Below are 27,453 nucleotides of genomic sequence, written 5' to 3'. Positions count from 1 at the left end.
AATAGGGACGTTTTAGTAGAAGTCAAATAGCCTCTGCAAGTGTATGGTTATAAATTGAACCTCTCAATAAAGGCTCTCTCTGAATGTAAGTCAAAATTCATTAAAATTTTACCATAACTATCGAGCGTGGATGCTAAATGCATACAGAACTGTTGCAATACACCCTACAGATGGTAGCGCACTGTACTGTCCAGCAAGTGGCCTTACTCTCTAGTATGTAACTTAAGCACGGGTAATTTTCCTCCCTCAAAAACCTCCCGTTAAAAATTACATGAACAAATTCAAACAGCTCTAACATGCTCCAACAACACCAACCCTAAAACTAATCCACAAGCATCTCGCATGCACATACCCACAATATAAATTGTTTGAAAACACAAACCAAAAACAACTTAATCATGATGGCAACAAACATTATTTATAACATTATTTCCCTGAATGCAAGCATAAAATTGTTTTCGATTTTCTCTCCAGATTTTTGTCTTTTCCACTCCAGACTCGATTCGCCCCGATACAACCGAGACAATGGTACAATAAAGTTGAATTCCTCACATTTTTCTCAGTATCATGCTCAATCTAGGGACTTGGCGCTTGTTGTCCAACAGCGCCATGTCATGATATTCAACCCACCCTCGCCCGGATACAGACATCCCGAAATTAGATGGATTGTCTTTGTACAGCAAAGAAGAAAGATTCAATACACGATATACAGCCACTGTGTATTTTCCACTTTTTCAACTAGCACCACCCTTGTGTACGAACAGGGCCATCTTCACCCTTCGCTTCCTGGAAAACTGTTCAATCCCTAACTCTTGATAGGACGGTACATTCGATTGTCTATAAGCCATCGCTGATCTATAAAGAAATCGAATAACTCGATATTGAAAGATTTGTTATCTGTTATTTTATACTCGGTGGAATGTCACAGATATAGGGGTGGCGAAGCAAGGATAGGAGCCTGCTAAAGTGACGTGATTCCCACTGAGCAGCACAGCGTCGAGCTGTGGGAGTGGAAACAGCGAGAGGTCCTCAGCATTTGCGGTACACAAAAGAGGTTGAGTTGCAGGGTTGTGTTTCCAGGACATTTATATATCTGGTAATAGCTGGTGGGGGGCTGTTGTGCGACTAAACTGGGGCCATTAACAATCCTTAAGTATGAGCAATAAAACATTTCGAGTAGTACTTAGTTTTGTGCAGTTTGCTCTTTTTGAATCTGTGGACTTCGTGAACTAGATCAGGTTTCAAGGGTGCATTGCGGTTGGATAGCTTCCTTCTTATTTTTCCCCCTAAAAACATTAAAAAGGATGTTCCTCAGTAAGGCTACATGAAGTCAGATGGTCAAACGTTCTTCATTTGATTCAATTCGGCTCACATGGAGTTGTTGCCGCTGGTCCTTTTCACAATTCTAATGTACCTAGTATTTGGGACAGGTCTATTGACTGCATCGTTATTTCCACCAGAGATTTTCCTTTCCCAAACACGTGATAAAACTTAAAAGTGCTGTTTTTCTCTTCCATAAATACGATTGCAGCCTTTCTGTTCGGGAATGAATTTTCCTCTCCCGGCAGACAAATTATTGCAGTCGAACCGAAACAATTCGAATTCCATTTTCTTCGAGACGCTGCAGTAAGTGTATCCTCTTCCGCGAGTACAAGGACGAGATTTGTTGCACAATGTTCTAAGTAGATTTTCGAAACATGCACAACATGAACAATTTACCAGGACTCGTGTTCTTAAGTGCAATGCACAATATTTTCCCACTCGCCCCCATTCTATCGGGCACCGCATGAAACAAGTGGCTGCCATAGACACAATGAAGGAATTTCTTCTGTTACAGGATCATGTGCGGGCTCGGAGGACACAGCCGAGGAACCTGTGATGTACGTCCTGAAGTTGTTATTTACCGCCAATGCAGTTTAATGATACAATTTGTAATCGAGGGAGTGGGAAGAGAGAAATGGAAAAATATAAATAAATGAACTGGCAGCAGTTTCAGGACAGCTACAGATATTTCATTTTAGCTGCAACGAATGCATGGGATTTTGGGATTTTATATGGGGCAATTATCAGCAAGGGATTTATTCAACTGATCTTAGTATCGCGGGAAAAGGAGTGAACAATTTATCACTACAGTGGATGAATCAATCTGTGATATTACTCAGCATGATTCAGTTTATTCTGAGTGGATAATGTAAATGGATCTACGTTTCTACATCCTAACTTAGTTATCAGACTTCTATTGAACATCTTATACGTACGTACGTTTTTTTGTGTCTATCTTACGCAGAATGAGACGATGTCGGACTTTTGACACAGGTTTGATGCTTCAGAGGTCGCTATCTTAGGGACAGATGGGCGGATCCTGGTCGGGGGTGACTTCAATGCCTGGGCACTTGAATGGGCCATGCCTCACACAAACTCCAGAAGGAAACTAATTTTCGAAATGGTGGCGGACAACAGGACTGGTAGTTCTAAGCACCGGATCCACCCCAATATTTCGGCGCCCAGGTTACGAGGGAAGCATTTAAGACGTAACCTGGCGTTGGAGTCGCTGGTGTCGCTGGTGGACGGGTGACGAGTTCTGAAAGACTTCTCGGCAAGCGACCATCAATACATAGCCTTCGAAGTGGTGGACCAAAACTCTCGGTGTATGCCACCCCGGCGTTCTTTCTGTGCATGGGACGTCGCGGAAGTGAACACCGGCAGGTTTGTCGAAACCCTTAAAACAGGTGGGGCCGCGCTAGAGGGTACTTTTGGCGTGGTGGCGCTGCAGTCGACACTGCCGTAAATTCAGTTATCAACCTGTTAACGACGTCCTGTGGAGCCTCGATGATAAGGATGGCGTCGAGACGTGGCAAACCTTCTACGTATTGGTAGACGGTGAAAATCGTAGAGCTCCGGAAGGAATGTCACAGGCACCGCCGCTTAACACAACGTCTAAGCGACGTGAGGAGACATGTACCATAATGACGGAACACATATCAGCCAAAAGGAGACTCCGCAGCGCAATAAATAAGAGCAAAGCTCGCTGCTGGCAGGATCTGCTCCACGAAGTGAATGAGGACCCGTGGGAATGCGGTTACAAACTGGTAACCCGAAAAATGAGGGCTCTGCGGAAACCCTGTTCACTTAAGATTGACCGCATTGTCAGGGCACTATTCCTCGTGTAACCTGTTTGGGATAATGACGTCGGCATGGAGAGCACAGAGGATCGTCCACTCTGGGACTCTATAAAAGAGTTGGAACAGGCAATTCTTTTTTATGAAAAGCAAGAAGGCGCCAGGACCCGACGGTAGTCCAGCAGAGGTGAACAAACTGGTATTCCAACACCGGCCACACCTACTGTTCGGCGCATTCAACGTTTGCTCGTTGGAAAGTGGTGAGGCTTGCGCTGATCAACAAAGGGAAAGACGACCCTCGAGTTGCCGTCTTCATGTATGCTTGACACTGCTGGAAAAGTGCTCAAAAAGCTCATCCGAAGTAAATTCGCTGAAGCGACACGCTCTGCCGGAAGATTTATCTCCTCGGCAGTTTGGTTTTAGAGCAGAGAGAACCACAGTTGATGCTGTCAATTAAGCCGTGGATGCCGTTCGACGAGGCACATAGCCGCAGAACTCGAAGGGTTGTTGCTCCTCGTAATGCTTGATGTCAGAAATGCCTTTAATTTCCTAAGATGGAAAGACTTTCTAGGCACACTAGATAATACTTGCCACGTCCTATCTCTTACCGATATTGAGGCACTATCCGAGGAATCGCTTCCTTCTCTATGGAACGCTAGAGGGTCAGACCAGGATAGAGGTTTCGTCGGGAGTAGCACAAAGATCCATCCTAGGGCCGAACCTCTAGAGCGCTACCTATGATAGCCTACTTAAACTTGACTTGCCAGAAGAGTCGCGCTTGGTGGGTTATGCAGATAATGGATGGCGCGGCGGACAACTCATGGTTCCAACCTTGCACTGGGAAAACCCGAAGTCATCATCTTGACTAAAACGAAAATCCCGACCCTGCGTTTTATATCTTTCGGCGAGTCGATAATCGAGTCAGAACAAGTGGTGAAGTAAGTACCTCGAACTGATTCTTGACTCAAAAATGGGCCTTTTTTAACAAATCAAAACAGCTGCAGATGGAGCTTTGACGTTAAGTAGGCTGATGGCAAATATTGGGGGTCCTACATCTAATAGGTGACGTGTCCTGATGACTTCAACGTAGGCTGCCCTGCTCTACGGTGCAGAGGTATGGGCTGACGCTCTAAGCAAGGAGGTATATCGTAAGCGTCTCGCGCAAGTACAGAGACGGGGAGCTTTGTGGGTGGCGTCTGCGTACCGTATTGTCTTTGAACCAGTCGTGATGATGATCCCGGGAGTGATTCCCGTTGCCCTTCTTGCTAAGGAGCGTCAAGTCATATACAAGCGCAAGGGAGATGAGCTAAAGGAGGTGGTTGCTCGTGAAGAAGGGCAACGCACTCTAGACGTATGGCAACTCTCTTGGCAAATTGAAACTAGAGGTAGATGAACTGCGCGGCTCATCGGCAACTTAGGTGCGTGGCTGAATCGGATGGATGGTGAGACTGACTATTTCCTTACACAATTTTAAAGTGGGCATGGAGGTCAGTCCTATCTGCACAAGATTGGAAAGGCACGATCTACGGATTGTGTGTTTTGCATCTTTAAAAAAAAAAAACAACTTAATAAAAAGGGCGAAAATTGAGGTTAACCAACGCCTAGATGCAGTTCCATTAAAGTGTCCGGTCAACATGGCCCTGCAAGCTTCTGTTTTATCTAATGCCGGTAACGTGAAGAAGGAGTCGTTTCCAATACTTCAATATTCAGCATGATATGCTAGGTTAAAAAAATATTGACTCGACCGGCAAACATTGCCGGAAATACATACGATACTATCAAATTAACAGACGCGTAGAAACAATTTGACTTTAAGTAAGCACCTAAATTGTGAAACCGAAATACACTTTATAACCATGAAGGAAGCCGTGGTCCTCTAAATCTCACATATAAGTTGTCAAATTTAACATTATTACTATCGTTGTGAAGTCAACAATTTTGCTTGCGATTATCATGAAAACAAAAGTGCATTATAATCGGGAAGGATAAGCAACACATATTAAAGAATTCTGCATCATAGTTTTGGTGAGGAGGGCCAATCGGCTGGAGAAGATGCAGTTTCTTCCAAAAACAATCTCAAAGATTTGGTTCTTCTTGACCATAGGCGTCCATTCACTCGCAGATGCTTATAAAAAATCTGCGCAAAGGTTTCCCAAATTCTACCGACAAATAATGTCACTCAGATATCTAATTTTTCATATCATGTTCCGCTACACAGGCCAATAGTTGCAATTTTTTAATGCCCCCCCCCCCCCTTTTTTTGAGGAATTATCGCAAAATGCCGACCAAAATAATGTAAAATTTTCTTTTCTTCGTCAACCATGTTTCCGACCCTTTTTGCTTTCAAAATTTCTTCCAGCCAAAAAAAGCACCACAGTCTGATCTGTTAGAGAAAAAGCATATAATTGTGCGCCACCATGCAAAAGTGCATAGCGTTACGAAGTTAATTTGAAGAAAAGAGAGGGTGTATAAATGTTCAATTACTAAATAGAATTCAAGGTTTTCGGGGGTTTTAAGATTGGTAGATTTTGGGTAGAAATTTTTAAGTAAAGTTCAAATGATTCAAATTTAAAATGAATGATTTACATAGTTTGAGTTTTTGAGTCAAATAAATCTTGTACGATTGAATGTTCAAACCTTTTCTCCTCTTTTTCCCTCTATTTTCCCGTACCATAATAAAGCTCCCTCGTACCTAGTCTCGCACAGACGCTGGCTGATGGAAAACTAATTTTTTTCCCCGAATTTGCCGGCTTTTAGCCGAACTGCGTTTTTGGGTTTGTCGACTAATTTTTCACGAACGATTTTGTTGCTTCGAACATTCTCAACTCTTGAACAGAAATCTTCATTGTAAGCAGCAGCTAAATAAGGTGTCATCGCAAAAGTTTCTTAGTTTGTCTAAAAAATGAGTCCTTCTATGTTTTCAAGTATCTTACATTTAAAATATGTGTTGTGTATATATATACATTCCTACGATTCGGGAATATAACCTCTAAAAACTGCCGTAATATAATATATATAATAATTTCAAATATTTTTCGCTATTATCCTCACGTAAAATACACTTTTATATCATTATTTTGATTATAACCTTTGAATGAACTTTACGAATGTTTTCTTATTTACTGACAATAATATATTCTGTAATCTACTCTCTTACGTGCTAAATATTCGTTGCATAAGTCCACCTAATTTACCTAAGTGTTAGAGATAAATAAATATTTGGAGTTTTTTCTTCAGTTTTTGTTTGTATTCGAGTAATACGTATTGGTATGCAAAATAAATATTTATATCTATTAATTTATATATTTATAATTTATAGAGAAATCTACGAGTACTTTTCTTTCAAAATGAAATTAGCTTGGAGAAATATTACAATAACTTCATGGTTCAAAAATAAACCAGATCAGCGTTGATACGCAAAATCCTGAACGATCTTATCTATGCGGGGATGCTTTTCCTTAAAATTTTGGTAAAAATGAAGGAAGTAAGTGAAGATATCGATACATATCTTTATCTGTCCCCTATAATCATTCAGCTAAAAATTTCAAAATTACTAGAAGAAGTCCCGACTGCTCTTTTATGTAAGAGCTAGTGATGACTAGATTCGAGTTATCATTTCTTTTTTTGGTAATCTCTTTTATATTTTTAGTAATCTTTCTCATTCCAATGAGTACTCCTCAATAATAGATGAAAAGAAAATGTAAACGAAAGACTAAATGTAAGGTTTGGTATTGCTTTTATGTTTAAAATGTCTACTTGCCAGTTGAAGGGGTGAACTTTGCCGTTTTTATGTCATGGGTGGAAAGTTGATCAAGAAGGAACGACAGATCGGGTTAACATCAATGACTTTTAAATAAATTCAGCTCCAAAAAATTAAAATTTTGGAATTTGCCATCTTAGCCCCAGTTTCAGTGAGTTTATCTTCACAGTAAATTACTGAAGTCTTGACCATACTATCATATAATCTTTCCAAGAAGTAAAGTGTAACAGCAAAGCTCCCCCTCTCACCACCTCCCTAAAATGTATCCTACATGCTCCTTCTAAAAGCTAATAGAATGAAACAACCTTTTCGGAGAATAATTCCTAGAGTCAATGCTTAAAATCCAATCTTAAGTTACGTTACCACAATGTCTTCCTCGTTGTCGTCGCTGCTGGGTATTGATTCCCTATCCTTGATGCATGCCGACTCCAGGTGCTTATTCAGATACGACTTCAGGGCAAAGGTCTTATGACATCGTTCACATTCAAAGTTCTTATCAGACGAATGGGTTTGCATATGGGCACGAAGGTTCGACCGATCGGCGAATGGCTTACTGCAATGAACGCAAACATAAGGCTTTTCCCCCGTATGGGAGCGTAAGTGACCTTGCAGGAGCCACGGCCGAGAAAACAACTTTCCGCAAATCCCGCAACTATGTGCCAGCTTATGCGTCAGAAGATGCATAGCCAGTGCAGGCATTGAGACGTAGGCCTTCCCGCATGTGTTGCACTTTTTGGCTGACTGTGAATCAAGGCTTCGATGAGTCTGCTTGTGACGCGAAAGGTTACTGGAAGTTGCATACTGTCGACCGCAGTCTGAACACTTGTAGGTTCCCTTCCGAGATTTAGTAGGGCGAGTGCTTCCAGTCCTTTCCTCTTGGGTCTTTCCGACTTTGGTTCGGCCATCCACTATATAGACCTTTTCCTTTTTGATCTTCACCAGTTCGGGGTTCCAGAGTTCATCGTGCGATAGTCGATGGTGAGTATTATGAGATGATTCTGATGATGACGAGGACGAAGAATGGTCAACTTCGATATCAGAAGAGTGCTCGGACGTGGGAGGCGTTAGCGGTGAGCAATGGTCTGTGGTGTTCTCATAAGAATTGAAACGGCCACTCTTTAGGTGGACCGTGGATTTGGTCTCGCTTTCCTGATTTCCGTTATGGCAATTCGTAATGTAGTGTCCAGAGCTATTTGTTGACTTGTGTGAATTGGTAATTTCTTGCATGACACGAGTAGAATTGGTCGAAACATTACTATATGGAGTTGGTTCTTCCTGTTGCTGCAGGATGGTTACTACACAAGGAGCTGGAAGCGGTGGAAGGCTTTGCGATAAGGATAGCAGGTCATGTGCGGCCTCCGTTTCTTCGACGCTTCTTTCACGAAAGACACTGGCGGCGGAAGTGGAGTTGATGGTCGATGCTGCTGATAACGAGGAGCCAGTCGTAGTTGACGACGTCGACAATAACGCCGACGATGCTATCGCAGGAGTCGTTGTCGACGATGAAATTTCCAACGTTTTTTCTCGCTTCTCTGAATAATTTGCAGGCGGAGCATAAAAAATCACTTGTTCCGAAATTCCTTCAGATTTGAATGCTTTCCGCGTTGATTTCAACAGGGGCAAAAGAGGTGGCGGCGATGTGGATAAAAGAGGAGTGGAAGGAGTTTGGTTGGATCCTATTGCCGGTATTGAATTGCCTGTAGTTGTTATTATTGCCGCTGTTGTTACTGCTGCTCCCAACCCCATGGATGGTACTCCAGGCCGTGGTTGTGCCCCCGGTGCTAGTGACACTATGGAATCTGTGGTATGAGCTAGTACGGGGACTGTTGATATGGTAGTGGTTGAGTGATTTCGCGTGTCTGCCATTGTCTCGTCATCGGGTAATGAACAACATTCTGGAAAGAAAGATAAACGAAAATGTGTAAGACATCGGCAATGGAAAGAAAAAGAAAATTATTATCATTCAGTATTGAATACATTGCTTTTCTTCATTTGCATAATGCTTATTGGGGCTGATGAGATGGGAAAAGACAAACAGAAGAAATGCAAAGAGATTGCAATGTTAGCTTGTAGGTCCATTTAGGTTAATTTGCATGACTAAAGCCCAGAATAATGTTTGTATTTGCACAAAATATCGGCACTAGTTACGCCAACCATCAACGGTTGGCTAATATTTCTCAGTCGCATTTAATAAGCATGAGAGGTATTTAACGAAAATATTCCTGACAGCTAGGTATCAGGGGAAATAAGGGCTATTTTCATAACTTGCGCTTACTACGACTTCATTATCATTTTTAGTTGACTCATAGATCAGTCAACGATAACTCTATTTTATGTTCGGCCTGGACTGATTACGCCTAAGGGTAAAATTGCATAATTCAGCAAGTATTCACACAACCTTCTCGCAGAGGGTGCAATAGCATACGTCGAGGGCTGCATGACCAATGGGGAGTTTGGTCTCTAATATGCGAACTCTGAATACCTTGTGCATCATCAGTTTCAAGTGAGACCTTTACCTCGGTGGTTGGACTAGCCGGGGTGAACATTTTCGCAGATTATTACCGGGAGAAAGAAATGGACTCAACAAATACAAACTGATGCTACCAGAAGAATGAGGGTTGATTGTGCCAGGCACATCATTGAAAGACGAGCAGTCAACGGATAACAACCATCGAGGGCAATCGGTGCATGTCTTAAATTTGCTGTGCCAAACCCAACAAGAGGGGTCTCCACTAAATATCAGAGGAATGTAGACGAATACAAAAACAATCGCCGTTAAACACAATCGACCTCAAAATGGGGTCGAACAACAAAGCGGACACCAAACAACCTCTGTAAACAGTGAAATGGGAACGGCCGGGCGATGAGATATGCACTGACACTTACGGGAGTGGTGACAAATGGTGATTCCACTAGCGGCAAACTGGCACTTGAGGTGTGAACTTGTTTTAAGGCCGGGGTGTCGGAGATTGTCATCAAGCTCCTCCTGGGCAGGAAGGGAAAACAGAAGGGATGTAATACCCGCTTTAATCCCTCCTTGGTGGTCCGTAGGTAACACGTGATGACATTGTCGAGGAATTTCCTCGGTTAGTGTGACGCAAAGATCAGCGTCACCTGAGAGGGCGGAAAGCACAAGGTTGTGCCATACGACGAGTTTATTATAGATCCATGTGGATTCAATCCTTCCGTCTTCAAGACCCTTGGATGCATGGATGATTGGATGCTAATCAAGGAGAAGGAATTCCAGATGAACAGTCAACTTTTCTTACTCAAAATAAATGGTGATCGTCAGAAGGCACTGAAAACGGCGGACTACAAAGTGCAGTTCGGATTCAGGAATGCAAAGATAAAAATGTTCCGCTCCGTAAAGCCTAGATCCAGTCGACGCCACCAACGAAATTTTAATAATAATTATCGGCGCGACAATACAATTGGATCAGTGCTTTGAAGTATAATAGGACACTTTATTCAATCCCGGAACAGTATACAACTGGACTCTAGTGTCCTGGAGGACAAGAGTGTTAAGGAAAGCTGAAATAAATACGCAAACCTCAAAGTGCGCCGCGGCGAATCTAATCTGCTGGTCTTTTTCCGCGAGGAAAATATCGATGTCAGTGCAGGAGACCTGTATGGAAGAGGGTCAAGTTGTTCCATATTTGATGTCTACCATCACAGCAAAGAAGGCCAAACTGTTGACTGCGGAGCCAGTGCAAGGCATACTCTTTCTGGTCTGGTTTGATCTGGTTCCAGCGAAAAGCTGAAACCATGAGCCCTCATCCAACCGCTCACCCGTCCCATCAATATGCCAAGTTTGCTTTGCGCCTGTTCAACAGTGCGCCCGACAAAAAGTCCTGCAACATCGTATGCATAATCGCGCGACTTTTCCGGCTTATCAAGTCCCAGCAGACTATCGTAGGAATCGTTCCAGAGGGTCTGGCTCTAGAATGGATCCCTGTGCTACTCCTGACGTGTTTTCCATTCCCCTCTGGCCCCCCAGCGCTAATAGAGTAGGAAGCGATGTTTCAGATAATCCCTCAATATCCCCGAGCGATAGCTTGGCACCTGGAATGGGTTTTCTTATGTGTTTAGCATATCTGTCCATCTTACGAAATTAAACGGATTACGGACATCAAGCATTATGAGGAGCACTGTCCGTCGAGATCGGCAACTGTGTTGCTCGGCTCGATGTACAACATTCATGATCTCCATAACAGCGTCCACCATGGATCTCCCTGCCCTAAACCCGAACTGCATTAGATATAAGTCCCCGGCGCCGCTTTTCGTACACTTTCTTGGTGTCAAGCATACACCGCGGTCGGTAAGCAGACGGTAGTCTCCTTTTCCCTTGCTGATTAGCGCAAGCCTCGTTATAGCACGTCCAGTGACAAGGAAAAATGTCCCCCTTCAAGCAAACATTGAACGCCCCGAGCAGCAAGTCTGGTCGACTGCAAACTTCCGCCGGGATACAACCAGGAGCTGAGGCCTTTCTCCCTTCCATGATGAAAATCGCTTCTTTGAGCTTTTCCATCGCCAAAAGGGGGCAATCCTCGACGCTTTTTGCCCTATTAACATCAATCCATACGGGTTGTCTGGGAAATAATGCCCGTACAATGCGGTCCATCTGGTTGGTACTTAGTATGCAGGGCTTCCGCAGAACTCCGATTTTCCGGATGACAAGCTTTCACCTCGTTGACCACGTTCTGCCAAAGGCGAACTTTGCGTTTATTTATCACACTGCGCAGCCCCTTTTTTGCTGATCGGTAATCTGCCTTTATGGCGCATGCCCGGATAATGGAACATACAAGAGAGGCCGAGTTTGTAAGAAAGAGGGACAATCCATACATAAAGTCCAGGATTGACAAACATGCAAAAGAGCAAGGACATCATTTGTCAATGAATAAAGACGAGATATTGAGGGAAATAAACGACGTGAGGAAACTTAACCGACCCGAACCACGCACTGCATCGCCGGCAGTGCGTCGCATCGAACGCACCCTCCGCCATAGACTAAACCATCGGTGACACATCTGGCGGGGCAGCACGAGGCCGGGGTGAAGCTCTACTTGCTCTTCTTGCCGTAATCGCTGCAGGGTGCTATATTACTCTAGTTACATATTTGCAGTGCATTTTAATATACAGTGGCTTAAAGACGGATATATTTTTAATCTTTATTAACATAATATAATATAAATAAGAAACATAAAAGAAAAGTGAAGTAACTATACAGTGGTGACCCGAAAAGTGCACTCAAAAATGACTCCGGTTTTCATTTTCATTGATTTTGAGAAAGCTTTCGATTGAGTGGGCAGCGGGTGTATCTGGATTGCTCTGCCCAGGAGCATTACGGAGAAGCTAATAGCAGAGCGAGATATGATGGCGCAAAATATCGCGTGTTGCATCGAACTAAAATCTTGGAGGCTTTGTAGGCCCAGAGCGAAGTCCGTCAGGGTTTTATTCTATCACCGATGTTATTTCTTCTTGTTATGTTCTTCATGCCTTGTCCGGAGGACGTGAAGGAATTCAATAGGCGATGGTGTCTTTCCCCAAATACGTCGACTACGCTGATGACATCTCTCATCTGTTTGCCCTCTCTCGATTTCGGAAGAGAATAAGAGAAGTCGGACTGAAGATAAACATCAACAAAACTAAGTTTCTCAGTCTGATGGATCATCGCACTCTCCCTATCTACGTTAATGACCAGAGCATCAAAGGTGTCGATCAATTTGTATATCTAGGAAGCATGATTTCTGCTGACAGTGACACAGAATTGATCGGAGTACGCTGGCCTGATACTATCTCAAACGAAGAACTTGGTCGGCGCAAAGGGCTGCCACTAGTATGCGATGTGATCGGAAGACAGAAGTGGCAGTGTTTAAGTCACACATTAAGGAGGAGCGACAATTGCTTTGCTGGCTACGTTGTGTGGCAGAAACCACTATCGCAAAATGCCGGTGAATGGGTCGCCCCAACGGCACTTGGCGCAGAACAGTAGGAGATGAGTCTCGGGAAGTCATGGGGGTGCTGAAAAGCATTCCAGATAACCGTGGGTGAAGGCGTGTATGTGTGATTGCCGCGCTGTACCCCACCAGAGGGTGAAGGGCAACCATACACTGTGATAGCGATGACCCTACCTTAGATTTCCAGTTTGCTGACGGGACAGGTTACTCAGCTGAGTGCACTAATCCTTAGCATCCGTAGCGTAATCTCTAAGCCGGCTCGCCACTACAATCTAACCCAGACTCTTCAATAAACTGATCATCTCACCCCTTTCAACTACGAAGGCGGAATTCATATTCAGGTAAACCTAACCGCATACAATAGCCTTCGTGGAGTTGAAAGGGGTGAGATGATCAGTATATTGAATATGAATTCGAATGAGCTTTGCCGATACTTTACCCAGAAGAAACTGGCTGGATCAATGCTCAAAATTTTCTGACCGGCATCTCTCGGGGTAACAGGATAAAGATGAACCCGGAAATGGCATATGATACCAAGAACTTTTCCCTTAGCAACAATTCCGTTCAAATTCCTAAAAGTAAACAACCAGTGCATCTCCCCAAACGCCAACAAGGCCTTTGGGCCAAGAAGCTCCCTCCAGGTCAAGTTTTCTGCTACAAGTAGTTAATTGGACCTCTGATTATTGTTTGATTCATCTTGTGGTTTGGAATTTTGCCACGTCACAAGAGGAGGCTATGCCTCCAGGAAGGCAAGGAAAATGACGTACAAACAGGTTCTTTATGATTTGACGTAATTGCCGATACCAATGCCTAGAGATGAATATCCGAGAAATATTTATTTGTTTGCTTGAGCTGGGAGTGGTTTTTAGTGCTTAGACAAGATACTATGTTCACGCAGAGAAGTTTCGTGAAGCCGGTTCTCAGTGCTCAAAATTTTGTACAAAAACTTGGCAACAGTTTCAGGCTCACCGCAGGTTCGAATTTTGACAATTCCTCTTGCAACAATTTTACGAATTTTGAGAGAGCGTTAGGATCTCTTAAAATCTAGAGGATTCACAGCATACTAAGTTTGAAACATGTTCAAAATTGCATGGTACTAAAAAACGTTAAAGTAGTAAATGTTTGCATACTTTCAACGATTAGGTGTTGGCATAGAATTCACTGGGACAAAAGATTGAGGTCCTTTAATTCTTTCCTTTAACTTTCCTTTAAATAAGGGATAATTGAGAAAAAAATCTTGGTATTCTTCTAAACTGCTGTCTTGTGTGATCCAACAAGTAACCCTAACATCTAACCTAACATGGAACGTTTTCAATATTGTATGGGCTGCCTTATATCCTTCTGAAAATAATTTGAATATTTTAAATTATAGATAATATCTCTTACTGGCATGTACCGTATAGTCAGAGACATATCACACATTATCAGACAATATTTCCTTCAGTATCTAATTGAAAGTTTCCGTGTCAACTGTTGCATTTCCACATGGTCCCGTCTCCGCTTTTCCTTGTAGTGTGTTATCATAGCACTTGGCTGCTTCCATAAGATTACAGTTAGCACTATATTAACATTTCTTATGAAAATCCTCACCATACGTTCGTCGGCTCCTCCGTCCCGGACGAAAAGAAAGTTTCAACTTCATCCCGGCAAACTGCTGCCACTTAGGATATTCGGGGGTGAAATTTGAGACGTTTCAAGAAAACGTCCTACCCGCATGACACCGAATTGCTCGACTTGAAACTTTAAATTCGCAGCGACAATTGCATTGTGTTCCTAGCAAAGAACCCGAAGAAGAGGATTTTCTTTGGCTTCTCATAAATGCAAAATCTTTGCATTGCGACTTGATACGTAGAAACGACAAGGAAACGGCTTCCTTTTCACCGTCGTCGTACTCTCCACGTTCACGACATTACGTTACGTTTCTGCATTTTAAATTTTTGTCTTCAGATTAGCTCAAGGAGTTGCAAGTTGGGAAAGAAGATTAAGTTTTGTGTGTTTCCTTTTATTAGCTTTATAACTTTTAGCGAATATTAAAATGCACTTGCACATGTCGGGGTTCACATCCCTTTGCTGTTTGTATCGTTTTGTGTGGGGTTAAATGAGAGAAGTAATAGATTTTCGGGATGTCTTGCTTTAACGCTATTGTGGATGCGATGCGGTGGAAATGAGAATGGCGGGGATTGTGAATATTTCTGCGAGTTCTGGATTTCGGAAGGCAAATTCATGCAAGGAGGATCTTGATTTGAAGGCAGGCAGTATTCTGCAGATTTTCTCCTTGAAGAAATTCAATGATTAGTGTTTCAATTTCATGCTGCCCAGGAGCAATCGGGCTTTTTAAAGTACGGGTTTCATTCAAGATTGAAAGCGAAAAGGTGGGATTAATTTAATAAAATTCATGTTTAATTGCAGTTCTAAGATTCTGTTTAGTCCGAGGACTCGTCACTGAAGGGGTGAAGATGCAGTTCTAGGACTCGTCACTGAATGGGTGCAGTTAAAGCGGCATCGAAACGTTCTGTGTCGAAACGTGCTACGTCAGAACGTTCGCACCCAAACGTTATGCACCCTTCTGCAGAATTGGTGCTTCCACTTATTCGCAAATCCCGGGAATTTGAAATGTTTCGTAGCGAATGGAAAGTGCTCCCGTCTTCAGCAATACTTGGGTACTTCCTGCTTGAAGAACACTTCGAAAGTTTGATTGGCAGAAAGCAGGCTACCTTCCACTCTACTTCCTCTTGTATCGACCACATAAACACTCTTCGGATCATTGTGGATCCTGCCCTGGTGGCTCAAGTAGTTAGATCGCTGAGCTGTCGAAGCGGAAGGTCGCGATTTAATTCTCACCGTTGGCAGAGGGATTTATTATCGTGACTGGATGCCAGTCGAATCAGTTGTAAATGAGTACCTGAGTCAAATCAGGGTCAACCAGAGTGATAGTCTCGGACGAGCACAGTGCTGAGCACATTGCCTTCTACAGTCTACTGTAGCGTACTGTTACGAAGTTGAATGAAGTGCTCTAACACATTTCAAGCCCCTGATCCAATTTGATTGTTGCGCCAACGCTTAATATGCAAAGTTTAAGAAGCTGCTCCATAGTTTTCGACATTATAAGCCGGTAGTGTATCTGAAATGACAGGAAGGGCACTCGGAAGAAACTGATTGGTATTATTAAAGAGGCATCTGACCACCTTGAAAGGCACATGCTGTATTGGGATAAAATTTCAAAGGAATTTGACAGAAATAAAGTAGCATTTTGATACTAATACTTTTTCTTGTCTACAAAAAAATGTGGGCACTTTATATAGTTCGGTGTGCAGCTGGCCAAAAATGAAAATGAAGTTGACGAATCCAGCTCGCAAATAGAGCTTTCTTCTCAGTCCTGCTGAGTTTAAGAGCCAGCTGCATACACAGGATAGCAAAACTTCGAGTATAAAAAATGAAATAAGACCTGTGCTAGTTACGGATTAAAACAAGGATTTTTGCTTCCAAAGAGCTGGTCAATACTTTCAAGAGAAGGGTCCTGAGGGAAATAATAGAGGCTAAACAAGAGGACGGCCAATGATGAATTAGATACAACCATGAGTTGTACCAAATATTTGATGACCCTGAAGTCCCCAAATTAATAAAACCTTGGAAGTGAAGAGTTGCCCACGTTCAACGTATGGACGACACTTGGGTACCTAAAATGATTGTTGCGGTGCTAATCACCTCCAGACACTTGCCTGGAGTAGGAAAGTCGGGAACTGCCTGAATTAATTCAATTATCTTTTTTTTCTACCGAAGTGTTCTGCTTCCTAAAAGTTACCTATTTGCTAGAGTGTTTAGTAAAGCAGTCACTCGGTGGAAAGTTAGCCTCCTAAAAGCTTGAACTATTTAAAATCAAAACACGACTCTGATTGAATTTCTTCAAATCTGGTAATTCATAAAGTGGTGACCCCCAGTTGAAAAAGGAAAATTGCCGGGTTGAAGGTGAACGCAATAGTAGTGGAACCGAGAATTCTGAGAACACGCAATATACCTGCAGACAAGGGTATGACTGCAACCGTGGTAAACTAGACATGAAGTTTTCCAAACTTCAATCCCCACGAACTTGAGAGGAGCAAATGAGACAGCTCGTGAAGGACACATCCATGGATAACGAGAAACCCTCCCAGTTTCTCTGCCGCCTGCAGTGTCTCGGCGGTACTACAGAGCCGCTGAGGCGAAGTCCATGATTAAAATGCTTGCCACCTGCTCTTCAAACGATTATGGCGATGATGCATGGGGTCAGCCACTACAAATTGCAGCCGACGTAGCTGATAAGATCTATGCCACAATTCCGTCAGGTATCGCGAAAGCAATATCAGATATAACAACATCCTCGTTTTCAGTAGGGGAATCATCTGAAATTCTTCATCCTCAAGGTATATCCTGGTATCATTGGAGATTTAGTACCGAAGTTACCAAATGTGTAAAACCATGTAACTGGGCGTTGTTAAAAGTGGTCTATGCTCGACAAAAAGACGAGAGCACAGTTCCTCAAAGACACAGGAGACGATATATGCGTTTATTTGTGCTCAAGAAGCATGTAGAAAGATGCGGTTTGAGTTTCGGCTGACAATAGGACACCAATTGCCACATAAGGAATCGTTAACTTCGCAGTCAACCTCGGCTTTCGACGGGATTTCCCGTGGAGCTTTGTTTTAGCGGATGTTTCTAATCCCCTACCTGGAGCAGATTTCTTAGTATATTACAGACTCCTTTCAGATTTTCAGTACCGTTGTGTTCGTGATTCAATAACTCACCTTACCTGACAATCCCGAACATCAGAACAATTACTGAAGGAACTCCTTATAATGATATCCTACATGAGCTTCCGGAAATAACTCGCCTGGACGGAACTGGAAAAATTGCGTGTCAACAAACTAAGCATCATTTAGCCATAACCGCCGCCAGAACTATCAGTTGCTTTAAAACCCTAACGATTAAATCTACACATGGTGAACATCCCGCAAAAGGAATCCAACATCATGATCCATCTAGGATGGCGCATCCATCAAATAGTCCGTGGGCGCACACTTGCATATGGTGCCTAAAAAGAATGACGAGTGGAAACCGGAGATTATTGCGCACTTAACGCTCGGAATTGCGCCGACAAGTACCCAGTTTGGGATATCCAAGATCTCACCCAAACACTCTATGGTAATAGTGTCTTTTCAACAATAGATCTGGAAAGAACATTTAACCAGATGCCGGTAGTTGAAGAAGGCATACCAACGACTGCCGTTCGACCTTTATGAATTTCCATTTATGACATTCGGCCTACCAAAGGCAGCGCTAACGTTCCAACGATTTATCGATGAGGCGTTAGAGGTTTAAACTTCTGCTACGCCTACATCGGTGACATATTATTCGCTTCATCTTCACGTGAGGAGCAGGCCAGCCACTTAAGAAATTTGTTCCAAAGGTTGAAACAATATGCAGTAGTCATGAATGCAAGCAAATATATTTTTGGTAAGCACGAGGTCAGTTTCTTAGAATATATTGTCTCAAAGGAGGGAACACCTCCCTTGCCAGTCAAAGCCAGAGCGATACAGTCATACCTACAACCAATCAACGTGAAGCAGCTTAGAGCATTCTGGCAATTCCCTAAGGATATTCGAAGGGAGAACGGAAGGCTAACACCAGTGAAAGAACCTCGAAACCGCTGGGCAGATTCTATTGAAATTGGAGGGTGCGTTCGATGGATCGAAAAGGTTGGTGGAAGGACATTCTGAAGGCCAAGGGACGAAATGGGATGTAAAATTTCGACGACGACATTTTCTTTTTATTTTCAGTGATCTATTCAATGCCCTGTGAATTCGGGCTTAAGAAACCACCCAAAGCCTTCCCTGCTTGTCGTTGGAGGCGACTAAAAGGAATAAATATTTGTGGGCTACCAACCTGCAAATTTTTGAACTTTCCTGTTACCGGACAAACGTCAACAGCCCCTTTGGCTATTGAAAAGGGACTATGATTTATTTCTGGAATGTGCGCACGCTCCTCGACAACGGTAGTAAGGGTTCTCAAAATGTTCGCTTTCTCCTACTTGAGCAGAAATTTCAGCGATATGAGCTGGACATTTTGGGCCTAAGCGAATTAATATCGTGGGACCCTTGAGAGTACTTCCCTCTCTCTTGCGGAAATGTACTTTTGTACTCTGGAAAGCAGACGCGAATCTGGTGTAGGGTTGCTTCTGACAGCAACCGGAAGCAGCGTTCTCTTGACCTTGGAGTTGACAGACTTTTAACTACAAGATTTTGGTCCAGGTTAGACTTCCGATGCGAGCAATTAATCAGAGTATAGGGGAGACTTTCTAAAGATGACATTGTGATCGTAATGGGTGATCAGAATGCTAAGGTGGGATCTGACAACGCCTTCCTCGGACATGTCATGGGGAAACACGATCTTGGCGACCGCAATTGTAATGGTGAGGGGTTCGTGAATTTCCACCGCCTCGTTATTGGGGCGACCACTTCGCGATCAGTAGTAGATTTAGGAATTGTCTCCTGGATGTGCGTAACAAGACAGACATTGACAGCGGCCTCGAAAGGGATCACCATTTGATGGTCACCTACGTCCGCGTGCGTTTACGTCCGCCTCTCCTTCCAGGGTTGCAGAACTGCGACCCCTTATGTTTAATATCGATCGCTTGTATAATATAACAATGGTTCGACAGTGGGGAGCTATCTTGCTTATTGGATGGCGGGTATACTTAGTAACCGGTCTGAGATCATCGATGAGCATTACGCCGCATTGAAAAATTGTCCGTTTTCGGCTGCTACTTAGGTCGTCGGCTACGTCCCGAATGGGCGTCATAATATCTAATGACTGGGGAATCGTGGAAACGGATCGATCAGCGGAAGGGTTTGAATGCTTTATTGACCGCTGTATGGCGCGCGTGACGGACTTGACCTCCGATAACGAGCGAAATCCAGAAAAGAATCATTGCGAGTGCGCTGTGACGAGAAGGAATTTTCTATCGCGCTGGTCAAGAAAGTGGAAGATGCCGCAGAATGTAATGATTTCAGAATTGTATACCGCATCACAAAATAATTTGCATGTGGTGGCACATCTTTCGATGGTCCTGTGAAGAACATTAACAGTCGAATTCTCATTCACGACGATAAGAAACCGAATATATGGAAAGAACACTTCATCATGGCTCTTAGCCGTATTATACCCGGTGAAGTTACTCCTTTTGTAGATGAAATAGCTAGTTACCGTGTTCCGCCATTCATAAGAGAAATCATTTTGGCCATCAATGCACTCAAATGGGGTAAAGCCGCTGGGCTTGACAGTCTCCCGGTATAGTTAGTCATCGTTGCACCTGCAGTTACTCCAGGTCTGCTACTTCCATTCTCACTGAAATTTTGGGAATCCCAGAGTTTTTCTAGAGGGTGGAAGAAGAGGATGATTACCAAGGGTACCTGTTTTGAGTGAGACAGTGCGGGGGGGGATTATGCATGCTCCTTACCGTTGAAAATTTACAGTTAAAATAATCCAAGAGCGTATCAAAGAACATCTCGAATGCTTGATCGACAAACAATAGGCTGATAGGATTATGAGGTCGACAGCGGAGTCCGCCAGGGTTGCATCCTGTCACCATCTCGTTATCGGAGACGTTCTTCATGCTGCCTTGTCCGGAGAACTTGGAGGAATTCAATGGACAATGACATCTTTCCTCAAACACCTTTACATCGCTGATTACTGTTTGCAATAGAGGGAGATCGCGGGTTCTCAGGTAGCTGTGGTGGTGAGCTGTACCGCATTTCAGCGAAGCGTAGGTGTGGTTGACGTGCAATATCCTAATAAGTGGTAAATGGCAACCATATATGTATGGTCAATAGGAACCCCAAATGCTATTATGCAAAGAAAAGAAGGCACGGGATAACCAACATATTTCCGGAAATGGTAAATGTCCGGAATTGAGGAAGGCGATATGGGGTTGTGGTAGGCAAGCTATATAATGCACCAGGAGTCAGTCGGCTTGTGGTTTTGTATGGGCAAAAATAAGTTACGCATGCGTGTACAAGTGCCACGCCTGATATTGTCTGAGTTTGAAGATGTGTTGGACAGCCGACGCAAGGGAACAGAGTCCGAAGGTGGCCGCCGGTGATTTTAATGCATGGACCCTGTAATGGTAAGGCAGAGAGAACAACGCACGGGGCTGAAGTTTATGAAAGGCTTTTCCCCAATTAGATATTCTTCTGGCAAACGATTGTAATGTAATTACCTTTCGGAGAGGGAGGTCTACTTCAATCATAGACCTGACCTTTGTTAGCCATGCACTGACAGCCTCACAGTGGGCAAGTAACATACTCAAAGCCGAGAGGGACATCAGGCTCATCCGGAAAACCACGCTGGCTACCCAGCAGAGCAAAATGGAATGTTTTCAAAAGCTTTCTTCAAAGGCAGATGTAAACCCATGCTGGAACATATGATTCATAGGCTGGTCATCTCATGTCCTACTCTCTTGTTGAAAATCATCCAAGGTGAATAACCTAACACGAGTGAGGCGATGGCACTATTCGGAGAATCCTTGATGTGACAGCAATTCAAGGAATAACCACAAACGAGCTGTTGGAGATCTGCAGCATAATAGTTGACAACGTGTCTGGACGGAATACCGAATATGACCTTTAAGCTTGTTGTGAAATCTAGACCGGACGTGTTCGGCGAGTTGTTCGAAGCATGCATATCCGTGATGATATTTCCTATAGCATGGAAGCACTAGAAGTTGATACACTTACCTAGGGTTGGTAAGTATCCAGGTGAGCCATCCGCCTATAGACCCTATGGGAAAGACGCTACACCGGATAATATAATATATAATAGATTGCTCCCGGTCGTTGAGAGACAAGGAGGCCTCTTAGATCGAAAGTATGCGTTCCGTAAAGCCAGATCTGGTTACTGATTTGGCCAAAAATACGATTCATGGAAAGGGTGGTACCAGCAAATATTGCGTGGTAGTAACCATGGACGTGAAGAAATGCATTCAATTCGTGTACAATGCTATCCTTAACATTCCGGTTACAGAGGAGGGCACGGTGGTTGGCTTAGCCAATGGCATTGCACTGGTTGAGGTTGCAGACCATCTCGAAAATACTGAGTTGTAATTATGCGAAATTGCTTCGCTGCTACTAAAGCTTGCTCCGATAGCGTTGGGCTGGCACTCGCGAAGGAAAAAATAGAAGCAGTCCTCATCACCAAGCACCGGAAGAGGAATTTCGCTCGTATTAGAATTGGGAATCAAATCGTCACTTCCAAGCCTGCCATCAAATACTTGGAAGTGATGATAGACACAAAGAATGTCGCTGAATGTAGGAGGTCCGCGGCATACTTGCAGGCTATTTGTTGCCAAGGTGATGACTTCCATCTTGCTGTATGGGGTCCTTCTTTGGGAATCAGCGCTGCCTATCTTATATAACCACATAAACTCATTGCAGTCTACGAAAGAACAGGACTAAAGGTGTATTCTGCCTTCGGGACTGCCTCAGATGATGCGGAGTTCGTCATCTTAGGAATAGTGCCGATTGACATCTCGGCAGATAAGATGAAACATATATAAAACCAAGTCCGTTTTTCCTTTATCGGAAGCGAAAAAACCGAGAGGGAGAGATCTATGATTAGATGGCAACTGCGATGGAATCACTCAAACAAGGGTCCTTGGACACATAGGTTGATCTCTAACATCAGGGATTGGCTGAAGAAAGACCTTGAGGAAATCAAAATCTCTTTCGTAGATAAAAAAAGAAACTCTAGGTAAAATACTATCAACGGAAAACTTTGTCCGGAAAATGATAGGTGCATCAATCCGGGGTATTCTGCGAAAAGCGAAAGAGATTGGGAAGGCGCGGTTACAATCGCCGCGGCTAGACGGAAGTAGACCTAGCTTAGGTAGGCTAACTCCGCCCCATTTCTGAGAATTCTGCGAAGGCAACCGATGCATAGGAAGGAAAACTCCACTTGACAAAATGTAATGAAAGCAAAGTGTAAGCGGAGCTTAGCCGGGAAATAAAATAAGAGACTGAGCGAAGCTTCTGAAAGTTGGGACCCTGCAGAATCATGAATAGTTGCTAAACTAGTAACGCAACGTCCAGAAAATAACGTTCAGACGTCAGTAACCGGCTTTGCGGAGGAGGATGAGAGTGAATTTACCGTGAGCTCTTTTCTGCATTCACATTCTCACTTTGAGGGGGTTACATGAATTGGCTAAAAAGTCTATAGTCAGCAGGATCGATTGCTAGCTCGACGATTGGCTACAGTGACCGCAATGAAGCACCACCTTTCCAAATTGGTCTCTCGAAATTGTCACCTTCAATCACCGGCAATGCTGGAATTATCGGCAGATGGGGCTCAACTATGAGGGACGCCTTCAGAAAGAGAGCATTTTCTGTTGTGGTTGTGGCACTCCCTCATGCTAACTTTCATATCCACACTTCACTAACAGAATTTAAAAACTGGAGAATTTCTTGACGAGCATTCAATCCATTACCTGATGTTGCAAAAAGCTTGAAATCCTTTAAGAAAACCTTCCCAGTTTGGCGAGGTGTGAAATCTCCTGCTGTGCTCAATGAAATTCGTCACTCCTACGCAGAATTAAACCCCACGATTAAAGCGAACATACGTTATATCCCTGCAATTTCTTCACAGTCCTTCCTGAAGCGCAAATGGTATTAGGCATTACACGCGCAATATATTAACCACATAAAAGCATTCTCAACATGGATTCCCAACATGCCGTCGGCGCATCGTCATTTCAGCCATTATTCAATTCAGTTGCCACGCAATTAGCGTTGCAATAATTCTTCTGCGAAATTGCGGAAACAGCTTAAGGTGAAAATATAAACACCGTTGATTTACGACCTTCCAACTTTCACCATAACACTTTTACGCTACAAGTGCTCCGCGCCATCGTCATCCATACCTGCAGGGGTCTGATGAGAAGAGCCCCTAAGCTGTTGCGACATAATGAACGAATGATACAGAGGAATGCAAATAACGCAACATTATTCAGTTCGAATTAAATGAGAACTTACGAGCACGTATGCCTGTATGTTGCTCGTATTTGGTATCCCAGGAACACCTTCTACCGAGCCCTTCGTCCTGGCTCCTTTTCTCTGCCAGTTAAACTTTAATTGCTTACGAGGATTTATTTTTACGACACAGAACTCACGCAACAGGCAACTACCTCTGCTCTTTCTTACGCGATTTCAAGTGTTTTGTGTGGTGGAAGTTCTCACCTGAGAAGGCATTGAGACTGGAGTTCCTAAAAGTTTCATGATATCCTGAGTCGTTTGAGTTACTCCTTCCCACCCTCTTGGAGTCCTTTCTTTTTTCTCATAGGAGGAGACAGGATTTTGTTCCCTTTATTCTTTCAAGACTTGCAGACTTGTTCCAAGGACATAATCATTCAATTTGGGTGTTGTTCTCAAGAAGTGTGTACAGGACGTGCTTAAGTATTTCGCTAGGATATTGTGAGGAAGCACTTCGTACCTGACGGAGTGTCTTACAAGTTTTGGTACTATTTCGATTCTGAGACGGCTTGTTTCCTGCAACCTGTTACATTAAAGTGCGTACGATTCATTTGATTAAGCACGGGACTGACTTTGCAAAAGGAAGCGCTGTTTGAATATTTCATGTGACTCCATAAAGAACGATCCGTAATGCTTTTAGTGTTCACTAAGGAACGGCTTTCAGATCACCTCGATTGCGTCTATATAAATAAACCCCAAATGCATTTTTTGAATATATCAATCTTAAGACACTCTCAGAAGCACATCGTTTCACAGTAAAAGGATCGGTTCTTTCAAGGATCCTTTACTCGGTGTTATTGAGGCTTACTAAACTATCCTTCACCCTGTGCATCCTTAAAAAAATCTATTCATGAAATGATGGTAAGACCCCTGTGTTTGTATATGGCTAGTCATCAGTAAGTGCCAATTGAATGGAGTGAATATTATACAGAAAATAAGGAGCGGGCAAGGAGCCGAAATGAACGACAAGATGAAATGAAAATCCCTCAGCCATTCTTTCACACGAGCAACGCTCTCTCGATGGAAAAGAAAATTAAGTTGTCGAGAAACGCATCACATAAATATTGCATACCCTCGTCGTATGTGTACCAAGGAAGCTACATTTTTTCGGGATCTCCCGGAGTTCAACTACGGAATTTCTTTTCAGCTCAAGCACTTGAATTATAGCCTCCCTTTTCTGCCATTTTAACATCCTCGTGTATATGCAATACATATACATACATACTTGCCACTCCTTTTGACAAAACGGAAAAGGTCTCCTCTATACATGCAGATGCCATCATAAAAAGCAAGTTAAGTTCTCTGGGAAGAAAAGGAGCAAGAAAAAAATCACCCACTCGTTGATGAAAACTGAAGCTAGTTTTCGATGCTTGTAGGACCAGTTGACTCGTAATTCTTTTCCCGTTTCGAGTTTTATGGCGGTGTGTCCTTTATGCATACAATGTGAATTGAGAGAGCTTTGAATGCGAGGACCCGAAAGGGCTTCGGGATTCAGCTATTAAATTGCGTGCGTCCTTTCTAAACATATTTGAGAAGAAAAAAAATTAACAAGATAAGGGACCTCTACTTCGGCTGTATTAACATTTCCCCATGCATGTCCTTTTCAGCCGAATATAGTTCTTTCATTTATTTTTATGGCAATGGTTACCCGCGCCTTTTATTTAACCACGAATTGCTTCATTCTGGCGTGGTTTCAGTGAGTTATTTGACCTCGCGCAATCAGTGGAAACACGTGGAATGCTTTTAATTGGGAAGACCGATAGTGAAATGTTGAAATTTTTTTTCATTTTACTTTATGTTTGCCAAAATAGAACATCTTCTGCATCATTGGCCCGAAATAGTATCCACTGGAGACCAGCAACAGAGCTGATTTACCACCAGCACTTAGGGAGCGTGATCCTCTCCCCTCCCTCGTTAACACCAAGTCCAAGTATAAAGATCCTAATTTAGTTTTACAACAACAAACCCCTAAGGTATTAGCATCCGATCATTTCGCTTATACAACTCCCCATTATCCTGTATTTCTAATAATCCTTTTTGATGCCTGTTGTGTATCTGACATACTTAGGCACTACTTTAGCCAGAAGGGCTGTTCTAGATCGTTAGTGAGGCAATACTGATAGCCAACACCAGGTAATCTATATGGATTTTTTTTTTGTGCGTACACGGAGGTGGAAAATCTTAGAAAGACACGTCCGCCGCAGCTCCGCCGCTCGAACGGCGGAACAACAGCGGACGCATGTGGGATTCACATCCACTAAAAACCACCCCCGGTCTCTCCAGCCCCAGCCCCGCGGGACCACCATTGAGGTATTACTTCGCGGGGTAGGTTTGCTCTTAGGCACTCATCCTTCTCCTATTTGCAGCTTTCCTCCTTCTTGGTTCCTTCTGCAACTCCTCCTGCATTTGGATGATTGCGGAGCCAACCGCAAGCCACTTCTCCTCGGATTCCAGCATCTCAGTAACCAAGCTCTCCGGGGTCCCGCTCCTGCCCAGCACCTGGTTTAAGCTCCTTCTTTCCATCGCCAATCGTGGGCAGTGAAACATCACATGCTCTGGATCCTCCGGTATGCCATCGCATCTGGGACAGTTCGGAAAATCATCCAACCCAAAGCGACCTAAAAAAGGCTGCCGGGGAAAGCGAAAAGAACTGCTTCAAACAACTGTACGTAAATAGCGGTACGAAACCCTTGGAGTGGAACTTCTAAGGCGGCAATATAATGAATCTGGGGCCAAAAACACTGCAAGCAACTTGCCCATATCTCCCGATGGAAATTGTTGCCACTATGTTTCCTCACCACAAAAGGAGCGAAATGTTAATAAAGAGTTTGCGATCTTTCCCGTTACCAAGGAAGAAAATGTCGAAGGATCGTCGACAATAAGGTTGCAAATTTGGAAGCAAGTGCCGACAAAATATTGTAGACTGTACTGCATTCATTATTCAGTGCGAAAAACAAAAGTTGGTGTGCTTCCAAAAGCCAAATAAGCATCCGAATGCTCTGAATTATATCGCCCGAACAACTTGTGGGACAAAATAAGAAGAATGTGGGGAAAGTCGTATTCAACGGATTGCTTCACACCGTCGGTAACCTCAGTGGCTTGCCGATATGCCAGTATTGGTTTCGATGCGCCCAATCTGCTCAAGACGTAATAATTATGATGGTGTGCCTGGTAAGAGGCGCAGTGAATTCTGGCTGGTGCTGCATTATGTTAACGTTAGATGTCAAAAACGAATTGATTTCGTCAACTGAAACTGAACTAAAGCCCCATTGGCTGAACCCGGAGTTCAGCTTGATGTAGTTGCCGAATGCTCCAAGGCTTATATAGGCGATCGGACCCGAACCTGCACGAAACCTCATCTGAAGTGGCTTCGGTTACAAAACCTTACTAGGGGTGTGCTACCAGCATGGGAACGGATATAGCTCTCTGAATTTACATATCTCTGGAGAATCCATGGTAGTTCGGTTGTAGTGGTTGGGTCCGTAGTGCAAATTCCATTGGGGTTGTAGTTACGTTTAAGCGGAGAAGATACCTTCGGGCTTCAAACGTAGTGTTTCGTTTTA

The 27,453-nt window shown here is 43.5% G+C and overlaps 1 protein-coding gene across 3 annotated transcripts in view; it reads right to left on the bottom strand.

Moving 5' to 3' along the window:
* Nucleotides 1-5,535: 5,535 nt before the first annotated feature.
* The window catches only part of LOC119650403 (uncharacterized protein DDB_G0271670), a 176,597-nt gene continuing 154,679 nt past the window's right edge, over nucleotides 5,536-27,453 (bottom strand). For all 3 annotated transcript variants that reach the window (XM_038053188.1, XM_038053186.1, XM_038053187.1), the window contains exon 3: nucleotides 5,536-8,774. In XM_038053188.1, coding sequence (XP_037909116.1) covers nucleotides 7,234-8,774 — 1,541 coding nt within the window. In that variant the 3' untranslated portion in view covers nucleotides 5,536-7,233. The remainder of the gene's footprint in view (nucleotides 8,775-27,453) is intronic.

Source organism: Hermetia illucens, chromosome 2, assembly GCF_905115235.1.
Source record: "Hermetia illucens chromosome 2, iHerIll2.2.curated.20191125, whole genome shotgun sequence".
NCBI classification, from domain to species: Eukaryota; Metazoa; Arthropoda; class Insecta; order Diptera; family Stratiomyidae; genus Hermetia; species Hermetia illucens.
The sequence above is the reverse complement of the archived record's forward strand: the minus strand, read 5'-3'. Positions and strand labels throughout refer to the sequence as shown.